Here is a 20,245-nt window from a genome sequence, read left to right on the forward strand (position 1 = left end):
TTGTTTATATATGTTGTTTATATAATTTATTTATAATAAGGCCTAATAATTTATATGTTGTTTATTCATTATTTATCAATTTATATTTATTTCGTTTATCTCACTGTAGCATTATTTTTATTTTTATTTTTAGTTTAATTTTTATTATATATTAGTTAGTCTATTGTAATATTTATATATTTATTTATATTACCGCATTTACATTACCCCCTTCCCCCTATATATATTTATATATACATTGTCTCTATATTATTATTGTAACTAATTATTTGTGTTGTTTTTTTTTTTCCCCTCATATATGTTTATTTGTCATTGTTTATTTATTCATTTATTTTGTTTATAATTTTAAAGAATAATTTATTTATGGGTGACTTTTGAATCCTAATATTTTATTTATTGTGTTTCAGTGTGCATCAATTTTATTATAATTCTAATTTTTGTTATTATCATTTTAGTTTGATCCATGGCCAATCTTACCAAACTCGAGTTTACGGCTCTTGATATCACTGGAAAAAACTATTTGTCTTGGGTCTTAGATGCTGAAATCCACCTAGATGCCAAAGGTCTAGGAAGTACTATTTTACCTGGAAATGAAGCAACTAGCCAAGACAAGGCTAAGGCTATGATTTTCCTACGCCACCATTTGCATGAAGGGTTGAAAGCTGAATACCTGACGGTAAAAGACCCGTTAGAATTGTGGAATAATTTAAAAGAAAGGTATGATCATCAAAAAACGGTAATTTTGCCTAAAGCTCGTTATGAATGGATGCATTTGAGGCTCCAAGATTTTAAATCTGTGACTGAATATAATTCAGCAGTTTTCAAGATAAGTTCTCAATTGAAATTATGTGGTGAGAAAATAACAGATGAGGACTTATTAGAAAAAACATTTTCAACTTTTCATGCTTCAAATGTGCTCCTGCAGCAGCAATATCGTGAAAAGGGTTTTAAGAAATATTCTGAATTGATCTCATGTCTTCTTGTGGCTGAACAAAATAACGAGCTATTAATGAAAAATCATGAGATCCGTCCCACTGGATCAGCTCCATTCCCTGAAGCGAATGTGACTGTACGCAATAATCATCATACACGTGGACGCGGTCGTGGTCGTGGTCGTGGTCGTGGCCGAGACCGTGGTCGTGGTAGGGGACGCACAAATTACCGTCATTATGGTGGGGGAAGCAACAATTATAACCCAAATACCCACCAAAAGAAGAAACTTGGGGATGGGCAGAAAAAAGATAAGAATGGCCCTTCAAGAGTTGTTGAAAATCAATGTTACCGGTGTGGCATGAAAGGACATTGGTCACGTACCTGTCGTACGCCTGAGCATCTAGCAAAACTTTATCAGGCTTCTATAAAAAGAAGTTCAAATAATGTGGAAGCAAATTTGACTTTTCAAAGTGATGATGTGGAGGCAAATTTTGCATACAAAAATGATAATATCAATGAGCTAGATGATGTTAATGGCCTTGATGCTATGGCACATTTGGATGTGGCTGATTTCTTTGAGAATCATGATTAGAAGAATTTGGATAATTTTAGTTTGCTTTATTTATGCTTTTTAATTTAGTTTATGTTTATTTATTTCTCTTTTTTTTAAGAGTATTATTAATCATGATGTACTTCGAATTTATATTAATGAATTTTTTTTTTTTCGGTGAAGAATATGGATGTTTCTCTTCCTTTTGTTGGGCACAAGAATGAAGATATATGCCTGATAGATAGTGCTACAACACACACCATACTCAAAGATAGAAAATATTTTTCTCATCTTACGATAAATAGTGCAAGCGTCAATACTATAGCGGGTAATACAAAACTAATTGAAGGCTCCGGAAGAGCAATTATAATATTACCCAGAGGAACAAAATTTGTTATTAATGATGCTTTATATTCCTCGAAGTCTCAAAGAAATTTATTAAGTTTTAAAGATATTCGCCAAAATGGATATCATATTGAGACTATAAATGAGAAGAACATTGAATATTTGCATGTTACAATGGTAAGAAATGGAGAAAAATATGTCATGGAAGAATTACCGACATTATCTTCTGGTTTGTACTATACAAATATTAGTACAATTGAAACAAATGCTACGGTAAACCAGAAGTTTACTGATAAAGATACGTTTATTGTTTGGCATGATCGGTTAGGCCATCCCGGATCAACTATGATGCGAAGAATTATTGAAAATTCACATGGACACCCATTGAAGAGCCAGAAGATTCTTCAATTTAAAGAATTTTCATGTGCTGCTTGTTCTCAAGGCAAATTAATTGTAAGGCCTTCATTGACAAAAATAGGAGTTGAATCTCCTGCATTTCTAGAGCGTATCCAAGGAGATATATGTGGACCTATCCATCCACCATGTGGACCATTCAAATATTTTATGGTTTTAATAGATGCATCTACAAGATGGTCCCATGTGTGTTTGTTATCAACACGTAATTTAGCATTTGCTAGATTACTTGCTCAAATAATTCGATTAAGAGCACAATTTCCAGACCATGCAATTAAGACAATTCGTCTTGATAACGCTAGTGAGTTTTCATCTCAAGTTTTTAATGATTATTGCATGGCAACTGGAATAACAGTAGAAAAATCTGTTGCTTATGTCCACACTCAAAATGGCCTAGCAGAGTCATTTATTAAACGCCTCCAATTGATTGCTAGACCAATGCTTTTGAGAACAAAACTTCCTATTTCAGCTTGGGGACATGCAATTCTGCATGCAGCAGCAATTATACGCATCAGGCCAACAAGTTATCATGAATTCTCCCCGTTACAATTGACTTTTGGTCGAGAGCCAAATATTTCCCATCTTAGAATTTTTGGATGTGCGGTATTTGTCCCTATTGCTCCACCACAACGCACAAAGATGGGACCTCAAAGAAGGTTAGGGATATATGTTGGCTATGAATCTCCTTCTATAATTAAGTATTTAGAACCATTAACAGGAGATTTGTTTACAGCACGTTTTGACGATTGTCATTTTGATGAGACAATTTTTCCAATATTAGGGGGAGATAATAAGCAGCTGGATAAAGAAATCATATGGAAAGCATTATCATTATCTCATCTAGATCCTCGTACACAACAATGTGAACTTGAAGTTCAAAGAATAATTCATTTGCAAAATATTGCAAATCAACTGCCAAATGCATTCACTGATCCTAAGAGAATTACTAAATCTCACATTCCAGCTGAAAATGCTCCAATTAGAATTGATGTCCCAGCAGGACAACTAGAAAGCGCAAGTGAAACCAAACCACGCCTGAAGCGGGGTAGACCAATCGGTTCCAAAGATAAAACTCCTAGAAAGAAAAAAGGAGCAAATAATCATGATGGTCATGATAGTCAAATTAGGAGGCAAGTCCTATAGGAGAGGACCGAAACATAACTAATCAAAAGACCTCAGAGGAGGCTCAGGTACCTGAAAATAATGAAGAGATCTCAATAAGTTATGTTACTACAGGAAAAAGATGGAACCGAGAGAACACAGTTGTTGACAATATTTTTTCATATAATGTTGCTGTTGAAATAATTAATCAACATGAGGATCTTGAACCTACATCAGTTGAAGAATGTAGACATAGAGATGATTGGCCAAAATGGAAAGATGCAATTCAAGCAGAGTTAAATTCACTTTCAAAGCGTGAAGTTTTTGGACCTGTAGTCCATATACCAAATGGTGTGAAACCAGTTGGATACAGATGGGTCTTCGTGCGCAAACGAAATGAGAAAAATGAGATTGTTAGATATAAAGCACGGCTTGTAGCACAAGGATTTTCACAAAGACCTGGTATTGATTATGAAGAGACATATTCTCCTGTGGTGGATGCAATCACTTTAAGATATATAATTAGTTTGGCAGTCCATAGAAAACTTGAAATGCGTTTAATGGATGTTGTTACGGCATATTTATATGGTTCTTTAGATACTGAGATTTATATGAAAATCCCTGAAGGATTTAAATTGCCAGAGGCATGTAAGAATTCTCGAGAAAATTATGCAATTCGTTTGCATAAATCCTTATATGGATTAAAACAATCTGGAAGAATGTGGTATAACCGACTTAGTGAATATTTGTTGAGAGAAGGTTATAAAAATGATCCAATTTGCCCATGTGTTTTTATAAAAAGAAATGGATCAGAGTTTGTTATAATTGCTGTCTATGTGGATGATTTAAATATAATTGGAACTCCTGAAGAGCTTCAAAAAGCAGTTGATTGTTTAAAGAAAGAATTTGAAATGAAAGATCTTGGAAGAACAAAGTTTTGCCTTGGCTTGCAAATTGAGCACTTGGCAAATGGAATTTTCCTCCATCAATCAACTTATATTGAAAAAGTATTAAAGCGATTTTACATGGATAAGGCACATCCGTTATCTACTCCTATGGTTGTAAGATCACTGGATAAGGATAAAGATCCTTTTCGTCCTCAAGAAGATGAGGAAGAACTTCTTGGTCCTGAAGTACCATATCTCAGTGCCATAGGTGCATTAATGTATCTTGCTAATTCAACACGACCTGATATTGCATTTGCTGTTAGTTTATTGGCAAGATTTAGTTCTTTCCCAACAAGAAGGCATTGGAATGGAATTAAGCATATATTTCGATATCTTCGAGGGACAATTGATATGGGATTATTTTACTCTAATGAATCAGAATCACAATTAATTGGCTATGCAGATGCAGGATTTCTATCAGATCCACATAAAGGCAAGTCTCAAACAGGATATTTATTTATTTGTGGAGGTACAGCGATCTCATGGCGTTCAACAAAACAAACTTTATCAGCTACCTCATCAAATCATGCGGAAATAATTGCAATTCATGAGGCAAGTCGAGAATGCGTTTGGCTGAGGTCAGTGACTCAACATATTCAAAAAATGTGTGGTTTTTCCCTTGAACAGAAGATTCCAACAGTATTATATGAAGACAATACAGCATGCATAGCTCAATTAAATGGAGGATATATCAAAGGAGACAGAACAAAACATATTTCTCCAAAGTTCTTTTTCACTCATGATCTTTTGAAAAGTGGTGATATAGATGTTCAACAAATTCGCTCATGTGACAACCTTGCTGATTTGTTTACCAAGACACTGCCGACTAGAACATTAGAGAAGTTAGTGTATGGTATTGGAATGCGCAGGCTTAAAGACTTAAAATGATGTTATCATTAGGGGGAGTAAATATTGTGTACTCTTTTTCCTTCACTGGGTTTTTGTCCCAATGGGTTTTTCCTAGTAAGGTTTTAATGAGGCACAATACTCATTATGGACATCCAAGGGGGAGTGTTATGAATATTGCATGAGTGGATGTCCATAACCCCTAACCCTTAGAATTCTCATAGGATTCCTCACCTTCAAGTGTCATAAACTACATAACCTCCCTAATGAATGTTTTTGGGAGGAGTTTCTTATTGTTAATGCTATTATGATGTTCTTTATTCCTTTGTAACCTTAGTATAGGACTTCAATGCTTGGAGGCCTATAAATAGAGGGCATACATGAGGCATTTGTACCTTGAACCAAAGTGAATGAGAAAATGCCATTGTCTTCTCTATCTCTTGCTTTCTTTTCTACTCTTCATTCTCCTTATTTCTTGTAGTTTTACAACATATTTATTTTTTTTCTAAATTTCTATGTCAATTGCAATTTATAACTGTCAACGCAGCATTCATAGTACCAGTAAAGAAAAAACACAGACATATTCATAAATGTCTGTACCATTAAAAAGTTATCGACATTTATTTTAAAGATTTAAATTAAAATAAAAGTCCATATGCACCAATAATTTACACAAAATTGACTGTTACAACATTTGAGAGAGAGAGATGAGCTGGGTGCTTCGAAATGGCTGATCAAATTTTACTCTAACCCAACAATATAACGAGTTCACAATCATCAATTTATCAAGTTTGATCATGGTGTCTGTAAAAGTATCTTTTTCTCCTTTTTTTTTTTTTTTTGCCCCAAGTAAGATCTCAACTTAAACTTGTATAGATGTGATCCAAGTTTTATAATTTTTTTACTTCTAAATCTTGAGTTTTTAATTACTAAAGTTTCTTATAAAATCCAGAAGCTTCAACTTAACTGATAAATAATATACAGAAAATTAAAATTTTCAAGTGAAAAATAATTTATCTATTTTACTTAATTTCATTATTTTCTATCCCTTTTCTAAAAGTCTTCACTTAATGTCATATTTATATTCTTATTATTTAACTTATTTTGAATGCATTTTAACTACTTGAATAATTATACCTTAAATTCCACTTATCATGAAATAATTCATTACTAATATTACTTAAATCTAAAAAATAAAAATTGGGAATGTTTCAAGTGACACTTTACATATATGCCTTACCATAGGTCATTTTTAATTCTGCTGGGGAAAAAAACTTTTTAATTCTCTTATCGAAATCTAAAAAATTAGTTAAATTATGCAAGCAATTATTTTTTATTTTCATCTTCAATAGTATTGTAAATTTGAAAAACATATATTTATTCATTATTTTTTGCCAACAATATATATATTTATTCATTATTAAACTTCGATAAGAAGACATTTTTAAAATAAATTCATTACTGCTATACAAAATTTTGTGAAACAATAACTTATATTCTAACCTGTATATGGAACTTTTGTTGAGTGTGACTTATAATAGAAGGTACAAGGGGGTAGATTAACTGCGCCCTAGAGTTTTTCCCACCACAAATATAACGTATTTAAGCTTAAAGTCATGGGTATAAATACATGAAAATGTAAAGAAGAGTTTCGTAGAAGAGTTATACATCTCTAAGAAGTATGATAATGTTTATATTCCTTAATATAAAAATTAAGTTTATTATTTGTAATAAATAGGCGTTATTTTTTTCAAAATATTCTTACTAATAATATATATTAGCTAAAACTACCATTTGATAAAACATTAATTTAATATGTGCAATTATTATAAGAACTACTTTGAAAAAAATAGATAAATACGAAAGACAGAGTAAATTGGGGGGTCTTCTATCTAGTTCTAAATTAGAAATCAAATTAGCTTTTATATTAAGGACTGAACGTAGTATATACTAAAGAGTTTTTATCAATATAATGTAAATAAATGGAGATATTTTAGAAACTAAAATTTAACTCATTTTTTAATCTACACAAATTAATTACATATCTCATGTCATATTCAGGATTGAAAGTAGTAATAATAATATATATCCAAACTCATTAAAAATAAAGCTTCTGTTAAATTTTTGCTCAAGGAGATAATATCTAATTAATTAAAGGAGATAGTATTTTTGATTAAAAAAAGGCGTGGTTCGGGGAGAACACAACACAAGCAACGAAACGAAACAGTATTATTCTCTACAGAGTTTTCGCGTGAGCGTTTTTCTTGGCAGCTCGGATCCCCAAGAAGCCACTCTGAAACCTGAATACCCTCACAAGCTACCTCGTTACGCCTGCCATCAATGGCGAGAAGATGCGCATCTCTCCTTAAACAAATCATCACCAGATCGCAATCGTTAGAGTCTCCAACCATCCTGGCCTCATGCTCCAGCAGATTCAACTCCAAGCGCCCTGTCACGTACATGCCCCGGCCCGGTGATGGGTCTCCACGCGCGGTCACCCTTATACCCGGAGATGGCATAGGGCCCCTGGTCACCGGCGCCGTCGAGCAAGTGATGGAGGCAATGCACGCGCCCCTATGCTTCGAGAAATACGAAGTGCGAGGGGACATGAATAGGGTGCCACAGGAGGTGATCGATTCGATCAAGAGGAACAAAGTGTGCTTGAAGGGCGGTTTGGCTACGCCTATGGGGGGAGGGGTGAGCTCGTTGAACGTGCAGCTGAGGAGAGAGCTCGATCTGTACGCTTCGCTCGTGAATTGTTTCAATCTTCCGGGGCTGACCACAAGGCATGAGAATGTCGATATCGTTGTGATTAGGGAGAACACGGAGGGCGAGTACGCCGGTTTGGAGCACGAGGTCGTCCCCGGCGTTGTCGAAAGCCTCAAGGTATTCTTTTAAAAACAAAACCATACGGCATTATTTAATTTGGTGCAGTGTGCGTGTTATGCTATATATCTGCGCAGCGTCTTTCCGGCCTTTCTCTTTCTTGTTCATTTGATCTTAGGTGGCTCAGACATTGGTTTGAATAATTATTAGGTTTTGATTCTCTGTCTCTATTTAATGCTGCGCTGCATTTGCCGATGATCATGAATGACTGTACTGAACAATGACGACGTCTTTGAATTTATGGCCATTAATAGCAGAATTTACAATGCAAATGTTCATGTCATTACAAACAGTCTGCCTTTCACAGTTCCTCTCACTTCTATGCATATATTGGTATTAAAATTTTTTATAATGTCATTGTGTACTGCTTTTTATTTTTCCGCTAATTCATGTCATTGTGATTGTGGCGATAAGGGTTTATGCTAGCGCTTTATACTAATTTGTTGCTCTAGGTAATAACAAAGTTCTGTTCAGAGCGCATTGCTAGATATGCTTTCGAGTACGCTTACCTGAATAACAGAAAGAAGGTGACTGCTGTGCACAAAGCAAACATTATGAAGCTCGCGGACGGTTTGTTTTTGGAATCCTGTAGAGAGGTCGCCAGCAATTATCCCGGAATCCTATATAACGAAATCATTGTGGATAACTGTTGCATGCAACTAGTTTCAAAACCCGAGCAGTTCGATGTCATGGTATGTAAATTCATTCCCCCCCCCCCATCGTTACAACCATTTGTTTGTGCGAGTTCATGAAGAAGCAGACATGATTCATCTACGGTTACCTAGTGACCCTATATAGTGGTGTTTCAACGTACAGTTCATTTTGTTTGAGGGATTGGACGATGTGGGTTTTCCTTTTGTTGGTTCTTCGGAAAGAAATTATTTCAGATGGTTGTGATGAAATGGGCAATCTGTACAGGTGACGCCCAATCTGTATGGGAATCTAGTGGCGAACACAGCAGCAGGCATTGCAGGAGGCACAGGAGTGATGCCGGGAGGGAATGTTGGGGCGGATCATGCGGTGTTCGAGCAGGGTGCTTCGGCGGGGAATGTTGGGAACGAGAAGCTGGTGGAACAGAAGATGGCCAACCCGGTGGCGCTGCTGCTGTCGTCCGCAATGATGCTGCGCCATCTGCAGTTTCCGGCGTTTGCCGACCGATTGGAGAATGCTGTTAAAGCAGTAATATTAGAGGGGCAGCACCGCTCCAAAGACCTGGGAGGTTCCAGCACCACCCAAGACATTGTTGATGCCGTCATAGCTGCCTTGGACTGAACTACTCGTCTCCCCCCCTCTCGTTTACATATCCATCCGTATCTCAATAATCAATTCTTGCTTCTAGCTCCAATCTTATTTTGAGCTCATTTTTGTTTGGCATCGTTATTTCAAATTAATTAATACATACGAGTCATCACAATTCTGTCTTTCCCTCCTTTAATTTTCTCCATCTGCTGACTCTTTCATTGTCCTGGATTGCGCCATTATTACTCTCTCGGATTTCCCTCACCTGCTGCCATATCAAATAACACAATTTGAACGTAACACAGTGTTAAGAATATAACAGGAAGTCCAATAAGAAAGCCCATTACGCAGGCCCATTACACTCAAGCATGTTCCTGATCTGTAAATGTGAACCTTGTATCATTCTTCTAGTATATTCCTTTGTATACGTGTCACACTACAATGTAATCTAGGGTTTTTACCCTGTCTATATATAGAACAGAATAGGGCCTTGAACAGTGCGCCCAATAAAATATTTTCTATTCCTACCATAATCTTGTCTTGCTATCAGAGCCTTGTGTGGCTAATCACCAAAATGAATCCCGAGGAAGCAAGTAACCCTAAATCACCAGTCACTGGTTCAAGAAGCAGTGAAGAAAGCTCCATTGTCTCAGCGTCTCTCCTCTCCAAGTTGACCGAAAAAGAATAGCCCCTTATCCCAATCTTGCTCTGTCAAGCTGGACAGGCTCAACTACTCTCTATGGCTCACACATGTCCTCCCATTCATCAAAGGCCACAAGCTGGAAGGTTTCATCAATGGAACAAAATGCTGCCCCACACAATTCATTACTGAAGGCACCGAGACCAAAACTAATCCAGCTTTTGAGGACTGGGTGGCAGCTGATCAGCTTTTGTTCGGCTGGTTGCTTAACACAATGACCTTAGAGATTTCAGCTGAAATGACCATTGTATCTACTTTTGCTGGTCTGTGGCGAGCTGCAAAAGAAATTGCTGGAGCTCAAACTAAGTCCCGTTTGCTTCTCCTTCGGTCTGAACTTCAAAGAACCAGGAAGGGTTCTACAAAAATGGCTGACTATCTTGCCAAAATGAAAAGTCTAGCTGAACAACTATCCTTGGCCGGGAGTCCAGTTCCTCTACCAGACCTCATTATTCAAGCTCTAGCTGGTTTGGATGGAGATTATAATCCAATCGTGGTGCAGCTATCAAACAGAGCAGATGAAATAAGCTGGATAGAAATGCAATCCCAGCTTTATACATTTGAGAGTCGTCTTGAACAACTTCAGCAATTTGGCTCCTCTCATTTTGCTAATTACGCCAGAATGGAAGATGTCTTCCCTAGATCTGATGGAGGCTCCTTTTCCAAAAATGATTGGCGTGGAGGTCGTGGCAACAGAGGAAGGAGAGGTCGTGGAAGAAACGGACGAGGCCCTGGCAGAAACAACAACAGTAACAATAATTATGCTCCACCGAAATGTCAACTATGTCAAAAAATAGGTCATGTGGTTGAAAATTGTTTTTACCGTTTTGACAGATCCTTTGTTCCCTCAGGTAGCAGAAAAATGAATAGAACAACCTACACAGAACCAGATAGTGCTTACTGGGCTACCCCTGAAGTGGTAAATGACGATTCCTGGTACTTAGATAGTGGGGCCACCAGTCACGTGACAAATGATCTCAATAAGATTGAGAATGCCTCTGATCCTCATGGTAAGATGAATATTATTGTTGGTGATGGTTTTAAATTAGCCGTACAGAAAATTGGTTCATCTACTATTCAGAATGTTGCTAGTCAGAAAGTTAAGCTGAGTAGGGTTCTCTATACTCCTTATATTAAAAAGAACTTGCTCAGTGTGTATCAAGTAGCTCATGACAATAAAGCAGATGTGATTTTTAACACTAATGGTGTATCTGTGAAGGATCAAACAACAGGGGAAACAATGCTGCAGGGTCAACCAAGTAGAGAGGGCATGTTTCGTGTTCTGGATCAGAGGAAGAATGGAAATGAAGAAGACTTGGTGTTAGTAGCTGAAGAAGATGTTGACTCTGTATCTAGTTCTAGTTCTAAAGTTTTCAGTAGGACCTTTTGGCATTGTAGACTTGGTCACCCTAGTGACAAAATTTTAAACAAAATCATCAGTGAATGTAATCTGAAAGTTTCTCTTGCCAATGAAAATGAACTTAGTTTCTGTGAATCATGCAAATATGGCAAAATGCACTCTCTACCTTTCAAAGTTTCCACTTCACATGCCTCTAAGCCACTTGAAATGATACACACTGATCTTTGGGGACCCTCACCACTTGTTTCCATGAATGGTTTTCGGTATTATATATTATTTGTTGATGATTATAGCAGATACTCCTGGATTTTCCCTTTGAAGACTAAAGATGAAGCTTTGCCTATGTTTATTCAGTTTAAGAACTTTGCTGAAAAACAGTTTGATGGCCAAATAAAAATTGTTCAAAGTGATTGGGGAGGTGAATATAGGAAGTTTTCCAAGGTCTTACAAGATTCTGGTATCCATTTTAGACATTCTTGTCCACATACATCTCCACAGAATGGGAGAGCTGAAAGGAAACATAGACATATTGTAGAGACTGGTCTAACTCTCTTAGCTCAAGCCAAGATGCCACTATTCTACTGGTGGGAATCTTTTCACACAGCAACAGAATTGATAAACCGTTTGCCTACTCCAGTTTTAGGAGGAATTTCTCCTCTATTCAGGCTAACTGGAAGAATCCCTGACTATGAACATCTAAAGATTTTTAGCACAGCATGCTACCCTTGCTTAAGACCGTATAATGATCACAAATTACAATTCAGAACTGTCAAATGTGTATTTGTTGGTTACAGCAATAATCACAAGGGCTATAAATGTCTAAGTCCCACTGGTAGAGTCTATATCTCTCGGCATGTTGTATTTAATGAGCTAGATTTTCCTTTCTCTACAGGGTTCTTGAACAAAAGAAAGGTACCTGTGGAAGAAGTGCATCCTAAGGCTTTTTTCCAACCAGCTCTATCATCGCTGCCCAATACTTGTCCAACAACTGATTCTGAGCAGGTTGATCCAGCTAGTTCATCTGATTCCTCTCAAGGAACTCCAGTCCTGATTCCTTTGCCCACGGTTGAGGAAGGTACTACACAAGAAGAGCAACAAGATGGAGACAATTTTTCCATTAACTTTCCTGAGGCAGAAAGCAGAGAAAATCAACTTCATGAATCTACAATTCCTAATACTGAAGAAAGAAGTATTCAAAGTTCATCCTCACAGACTGACAGTATCTCCCCGGTCAGACATCAAATGATAACTAGAAGCAAGGCAGGGGTTTTTAAACCTAAACAACCCTATATTGGAGCCGTGACAACTGAAGTAACCACTATCAGAGAACCCACTACTGTTCAAGAGGCGATGAACTCTGCTGATTGGAAGCAAGCTATGTCAGAAGAATATAATGCACTTATGCTAAATCGCACTTGGGAATTAGTTCCTTATAATGGGCAAAGGAAACTGGTTGACTGTAAATGGGTGTTCAAGGCCAAACCTTTGGTAAATGGATCTGGTTTTAAACCTAAAGCTAGATTAGTTGCTAAAGGTTTTCAACAAAGACCTGGAGAAGATTTCGATGAGACTTTTAGTCCAGTCCTGAAAACCTCCACCCTAAGGTTCGTTCTATCTCTTGCTATAACCTGTGGCTGGAAAATAAGACAACTAGACATTAATAATGCTTTTCTGAATGGTGACCTACAAGAACAAGTATTAATGAAACAACCTGAAGGTTTTATATCTTCAGAATTTCCAAAGCATGTCTGCCTCTTGAAGAAAGCACTTTATGGTTTGAAACAAGCTCCCCGGGCTTGGTTTGAAAAGCTAAGGTCAACCTTGTTAGATTGGGGTTTCGTTCACTCCAAATGTGATACTTCCTTGTTCTTCATAAAAGGGAAAGATTTTGTTATGTTTGTTCTCATCTACGTGGATGATATAGTGGTCACTGGAAACTCCCCTAGAGTACTAGAACTGTTTATCAAGCATTTAAACTCACATTTTGCTCTAAAGGATCTGGGTTTGCTTCATTACTTTCTGGGTATTGAGGCCTACAGAGACAACACTGGACTATATTTGAAGCAGAGCAAATACATTCTATCGATTCTTAATAGATTTGGCATGACAAATTGTTCATCAGTTCCTACTCCTATGATTGTCAACCGACAATACTCTAAAGCAGATGGCGTTCCACTCAACAATCCTACTTCTTACAGGCAAGCTATTGGAGCGCTACAGTATCTAATCAACACAAGACCGGATATCACCTTTGCTGTCAACAAATTGAGTCAATTTCTCTCCTCACCGACAGATGTTCATTGGCAAGCACTCAAACGAATACTGAGATATTTGAAAGGGACTATTCACCTTGCTCTACATATCAAACCGAGTACTCACCTGATGCTGCAAGGATTTTCTGATGCAGACTGGGCCGTATGTCCAGACGATCGGCGGTCAATAGGAGGGTTCTGTGTCTTCCTTGGTGATTCGTTAATTTCATGGTCCGCCAAAAAGCAGCCTGTTGTTTCTCGATCCTCTGCTGAATCCGAGTACCGAGCTCTAGCGAATCTCTCAACGGAACTTGCGTGGTTTCAATCCCTCTTCGGAGAATTGGGGATCCATCTGAAACAACCCCCGATTGCGTGGTGCGATAATCTAAGTGCTGCTGCGCTAGCTTCCAATCCGGTATTTCACGCTCGATCAAAACATATCGAACTTGATGTTCATTACATCAGAGACAGAGTTATCGGACAGCAACTCTCAGTTCGGTATGTTCCCTCGTCCGATCAGATTGCTGACTTCTTCACAAAAGCCTTGTCTCATTCTCGATTTTGGGCTTTCAGAGACAAACTCGGCCTTGTCCCTTCACCCAGGCCTAGTTTGACGGGGGATGTTAAGAATATAACAGGAAGTCCAATAAGAAAGCCCATTACGCAGGCCCATTACACTCAAGCATGTTCCTGATCTGTAAATGTGAACCTTGTATCATTCTTCTAGTATATTCCTTTGTATACGTGTCACACTACAATGTAATCTAGGGTTTTTACCCTGTCTATATATAGAACAGAATAGGGCCTTGAACAGTGCGCCCAATAAAATATTTTCTATTCCTACCATAATCTTGTCTCACAGCAAAATTTTGTTCCATAAGATTCCTCTAAGAACCTTGGTCCTTCCATAAGATTCCTCCGATTTCGATTTGAAGTTTCTGAAAATAGGATGAGCCGGCAGAGCCACCCTCCTCGAAATTCGATTTTAGCATAGACCTATCTAAACCCACAGGATACCATATATTGTACGTATGGTAAATATTTTTATCGTACAAATATCCTGATGACATGTTTTTTAGAGGCTTGCACCTAAAGAGTTGTATTAATTTTTTGCTCGTTCAATTTCCATTCATTCAAAAAGTTGTATCTTGATAACAATTGATGTCATGATTTAATTGATAGACTGAACAAGCATTATCAAAGTTTAGTTACAATTATTTTTTTCAGCTGAACTAGCTAGTTCATTCATATTCTATTTCCGGCCATTTTGTTATAAGCGAGTTCCGAATATTAGGGTGTGAGTTAATTTTCTTTATAAAATAGCGCAAACCGCAACTAGTCAAACTGGACATTCAATTAGTTAGTCATCCTACTGTGTGTGTTAATTAAATGAGCCTATATGATAGATATCTATATAAAACGACACAACAGATTGGTGGTTGTGTTCTCGCATTATTGGTATCATCTAGGCAAGTAAACACTATTGCTTGCTGTTTAGTGGCCGTGACACATAATTAGGAGCATAGGCCCTAATTTTGGTTGGGGAAGGGGTGGTTGAATGAGCCACCGTCCTCTCTTTGCATTGTGATGTGTTGCACTTGATTGGGAAGTTTGAGCTGCAGGTGCAAGAGGCAATATAAAGTCTAGGTTAGCTCTTTGATGTTATATATTCATTAATAATGGACTTCCTGTCATGATAATCTAGTTCTAGTTTCCTTTTCTCTTATGCTCTTTTCTCCCTCTCACGTGTTCTTCGTTCTAGGATTTCTCCTCTCTGTACTTCTTGTTATACTTAATTAATCTCATCGTAAATTGATACTCCTCCAATTTTTGCAAAGTGGCTTATGTTTTGAACATAAAACCCATTATAGTCGTGATGAACTTGTGCATCGATGTATATATCTACTAACGCATTTCACCGATTTCGGCCTCAAATAAAGGGGCATTATTGAATTGGGATTTAATGATTAATTAATTAATCAGTTAAAATAAGAAAAATTAGGTAGAAGGTTCCTTATTAAAAACTTTATTAGTGGGAAGGATCTGATAAATTTTAATGCGTGAAAAGTATCAATATTTATAGTTTTACCGATAACAAAAAGTATCAATATTCATAAACACAATAAGTCATTATCACTGATACAGTTTTCAAGAGGAAAATTTTTCCCCAAATTTTTCATTGAATAATGCTGCCAACCCACTTTGAAGGGAAAACACTCTTTGAAGGAGAAACACGCAAGCTCGTGCATTTCCATGTTCCTGAATTGCTCATTGATTGATAGAGAAGTGAGAGCGACAATTTTTTGTCAACGAGGAAAAACAGACTATATTAAAGGATCATGGTCCTGTCCAAATCACCATAAAAAACAACTAAAGCTAAGAACTTGATTAAAAATCAAACAGGACTATATGAACTCGCGGAATTTTCTTTAAAAAAAGAAAACATGACGGTGAAATGCAAGAGGAATGAGTGTTGAGTTGGGAGAGGAGTGGTAGCATATATATATATAGAGAGAGAGAGAGAGAAATAATGCAAAAACGCGAATTGGGGAGTGAAGTGAGGGAGATGATGACGAGTCTGCAGTTATTAAACATCAACAGCTGGGCGTCCGGCTTCAACATGAACAGGAACAGGACATTTTGCAAACCCAGGAGGCAGGCTTCCCGCCTTCATGTACGCAGCAAGCACTCCCATTTTGATTCGGCGGCGGAGGAGGGTGGTTCTGGTTGCACCAATTACGGCCCACTCTCTCCCATAAGCTTCCTGGAAAGAGCCGCCAATTTCAGCGCGCACACTACTTCCATAGTCTACGGTAACTCCAAGTTTCACTGGGCCCTCACCCATCAACGTTGCTTGAAACTCGCTTCTGCTCTCTCCCGCTTGGGCGTTTCCCGCGGCCATCTGGTCAGTTACTTAACTAACCACTACTCCTTGCTTGTCTCTCTCCCGTTCGCTGCAGTAGCCTCGCTCGCGTTTTGTCCCAGCCACATTCCCTTATCCATTCTGCTTATTATTGTAAACCAATCTTACACTAGTATTCACCCATTTTTTATTTGAAATATTCCCAGTTTTCATGCCCTTTGTTTTATAGTGTACGCGAGGATTTTATTTTGTCTTTTTAATTTTATTTTTGCATTTGTTTTTATTTTAAAAAAAATGACCTTCCGCCGCCTCAATGCTTCGTATTTGAAAATACTTAATAAAAAATAATATGATTACTCTCTGGATATGAAGAGGAAACAATGATTGGTGCGTATCGTAATCGCCAGTGACGGCCAAATGCATCAGCAATCATATCTATCTCTGATATTGTTGCATATCCTGTTGTTTCAATACCTTAATAGTGTCTGCTATTCTTTATCTCCTTGTCCGTTTCGGTACGGGAACGGGTCATTGCCAAACTGGCACACTTCAAATTCCACATTTATCTTTCTGGTTTCTACGTTGAATTTCCCTATTCCCATGCCTTGTCATCGCTTACTCTGCTTTCTGACCGTCATGAAGGACCACTTCCTCAAGAGCCTTCCCCGGACTGTTCTCTTCCGATTCTTCAGAACAAATTACATTACCGCACCTCCTAATCTTCGTAAATACTCTAACCTTGTGCGGAACTTTGATTCCGAATCGCGGGAATCAGTGGAGGGTTTGCTTCGTTGCTCTGCTAATTTCGTCCCTTTGTCCCCTGTAAGCTTCTTGGAAAGAGCAGCTAATTTCGCTACCCTCTCAACCTCTATTCTGTATGGCCGTTCCCAATATAATTGGGGGCAAACCCATCTGCGTTGTTTGAAACTAGCTTCCGCTCTCACTCAGTTGGGGATTTCCCGTGGGGATGTGGTGAGTCCTATCCTTTTGACCCTTACTTATATTCAGGGCATTTTGATCAATATGATTTGTGCGATACTATTCCTGGATTATTTTGCGCTCTCTAGCAACTTTATAACCCCACGAATCTGATCGAACATGCGTGTATAATTACGATACCGAGTTTTCAAATTCATGCCCTGCTTCGTCATTTTGATGGGGAGGCTGCAACTTGCATTAGTTTTTCCCCTTTATTGCGGCCCAAGGTTAAACCTTTTTCTGGGTCTTGTACTCGTTTCGTTGCGCGGAATTGTTATATTTAGGTAACCATTTCCCAAAAGAATCGAAGTTAGACAAAATAAGACACTATATCATCTAAAATATATGCGGACTCGCGCGTTGCGAGTTTGCGACTTTTACGAGTAATTTTCATTGGCAGAATGATGACTTTTCTTTTCTTGATTGGAGAAAATGTGGATCTGTTAGGGATGTTGGACTTGGAATTTCCTATCTGAACCTCTGATGCTATTTTTCATATTTTCTCCAAACAGGTTGCTACCCTGTTACCTAATGTCCCTGCAATGTATGAACTGCATTTTGCAGTACCAATGGCCGGAGCAATTCTTTGCACTCTAAATTCACGTCTTGATGGAGCTATGGTTTCAGTCCTTCTAGAACATTCACAAGCGAAGGTCCTCTTTGTAGACTACCAATTACTCGAAGTTGCAAGGAGAGCATTGAACCTGCTGAGCAAAAGAGTCAGAAACTTGCCAATTTTAGTTCTTATCACAGACTCTGACGGCTCATCTACCATCGATACTAGCTCAGTCAGCTATGAGTATGAGGAGCTACTATCTACGGGAGTAGTGGGTTTGAGATTGTTAGGCCAAATAGTGAATTTGATCCAATAAGTGTGAATTACACCTCAGGCACCACATCTAGGCCAAAAGGGGTTGTTTTTAGTCACAGGGGGGCCTATTTGAATACTCTAGGAACTATTCTTCTCTTTGGGATGGGCTTTATGCCTGTTTATCTTTGGACTGTGCCTATGTTTCACTGCAACGGGTGGTGTTTGCCCTGGGGAGTGGCAGCTCAATGCGGAACCAATGTGTGTCTGAGGAAAGTCTCTCCGAAGGACATCTTTGAGAAGGTGACAGAACATAAGGTGACACATATGGGAGGAGCTCCTACTGTTTTGAACATGATCGTGAACTCTGCATTGACTGATAGGAGGCCACTTACCCACAAGGTAGTGGTGGTGACAGGCGGTGCTCCACCACCACCACAAATCCTATCCAAGATGGAGGAGATTGGCTTTAGTGTATCTCACCTTTATGGCCTAACAGAAACATATGGTCCTGGGACTTCTTGTGAATGGAGACCTGAGTGGGATTCTGTGGCTCCTGAAGAAAAATACAAGAGAAAAGCCAGACAAGGAATTCCCCATGTGACTATGGACGCTATTGACATAAAAGATCCTGACACTATGAAAAGCGTCCCAGCCGATGGCAAAACAATGGGTGAGGTAATGTTCAGGGGAAACACGGTGATGAGTGGATATTTGAGAGATTCGGAAGCAACAGAGGAAGCTTTTAGAGGTGGGTGGTTTCATAGCGGAGATGTGGGAGTGAAACACTCTGATGGCTATATAGAAATTAAGGATAGATTGAAGGACATAATAATATCAGGGGGTGAGAACATTAGCTCAGTGGAGGTCGAGACAGTTTTATATAGCCATCCTGCAGTTCTTGAAGCTGCGGTTGTGGCCAGGCCAGATGATCACTGGGGGCAAACGCCTTGTGCATTTGTGAGTCTGAAAGAGGGGTTTAGTGCAGATGCTCAAGAATAATTGATTTTTGTCGAGATCATTTGCCCCATTACATGGCTCCAAAACTGTTATTTTTGAGGACCTACCAAAAACTGCAACAGGAAAGATACAAAATTTGTTTTGAGGGAGAAAGCCAAGGCCATGGGCAGCCTTACTTGACCATCAAAATCCATATACAGTGGAGCCTGCTCAATAGGAGCCAAATTAGTTAAGAATGCTGTTTCGTAACATATGGGAGGAACTCCTTCTGTGATACGGTCTTGTACAAGATTGACGAATTGTTATCCCAGGAAAAAAAAAAAATTTGAAGAACAAAGAGCAGAACCCAGGAATCTAATCCACACCCACAGTCCGCCTGTGTCATGCGTCACCATCAATGGCGGCAAGTTTACCAATTTGTAATTTACTTATTTACTGTTCATATCGCAGCTATTGCCTATTGGATGATTTCCCGGGTCTTTACTATGACTAAGCGAATAACCCTCTCTCTCTGGTCCCACAAATTATCTTCTTTTTTTGTTTCCCCTGACCGGGCTGGTCCTGCAAATTACCAAATTGATAGTGGCCCCCTTGCCAGAACAGTAGAAATCTCTTATAAATACGTTTTACGTAAGTTAAAATAAAATTCTTTTCACATGCTTGTCTCATATTCTGTAAATTACTATTATAAAATAGTTTCTAAATTAGTTATAAACTATTCCAAATAGGTCTATTATTTCTTGTCTTGAGGAATTCGTAATGAGCTAATTAAGAAAATTCATGACGTCAAAAGTACAATATTCAAAGAAATAGAGCGAATTGAAATCCAAAAGATGTAAATAATCAATCCTCAACTAAAGTGCACAGTTAAAAAAAACCAAGTAGTACGTCATAAACATTCTAGACAAATAATTATAAGTATAAAAGTTAAATCAGCCATGATTTGAAAATAGATTACACCACGGGAGAGAACAGTAATGTTTTCAAGAATTATAATTAAAAGGTAGATGTCTGTGCATAATACATAGAAGGCCACTCTTATTAATGCCATGCATGCTTAAATCGA

General features: G+C 38.1%; 2 protein-coding genes and 1 pseudogene across 2 annotated transcripts; all 3 read left to right on the plus strand.

The window, feature by feature from the left end:
- Positions 1–1,009: 1,009 nt before the first annotated feature.
- LOC114753722 (uncharacterized) lies at positions 1,010–1,525 on the plus strand. Its single transcript, XM_028942433.1, has one exon. The coding sequence runs from the start codon at positions 1,010–1,012 to the stop codon at positions 1,523–1,525; it is 516 nt and encodes a 171-aa protein (XP_028798266.1).
- Positions 1,526–7,476: 5,951 nt separating this feature from the next.
- LOC114753723 (isocitrate dehydrogenase [NAD] regulatory subunit 3, mitochondrial-like) lies at positions 7,477–9,551 on the plus strand. The gene is made up of 3 exons (XM_028942434.1): positions 7,477–8,022; positions 8,475–8,714; positions 8,941–9,551. Exons 1-3 carry the CDS (start codon positions 7,477–7,479, stop codon positions 9,292–9,294), a joined length of 1,140 nt encoding a protein of 379 aa, XP_028798267.1. The 3' UTR covers positions 9,295–9,551.
- A 6,509-nt stretch (positions 9,552–16,060) lies between these two features.
- Positions 16,061–19,495, plus strand: LOC114753718 (probable acyl-activating enzyme 2; annotated as a pseudogene).
- Positions 19,496–20,245: the final 750 nt, after the last annotated feature.

The sequence above is a fragment of the Neltuma alba genome, unplaced genomic scaffold (assembly GCF_004799145.2).
Source record: "Neltuma alba isolate B1F8T4 unplaced genomic scaffold, ASM479914v2 tig00008092_pilon, whole genome shotgun sequence".
NCBI lineage: Eukaryota > Viridiplantae > Streptophyta > Magnoliopsida > Fabales > Fabaceae > Neltuma > Neltuma alba.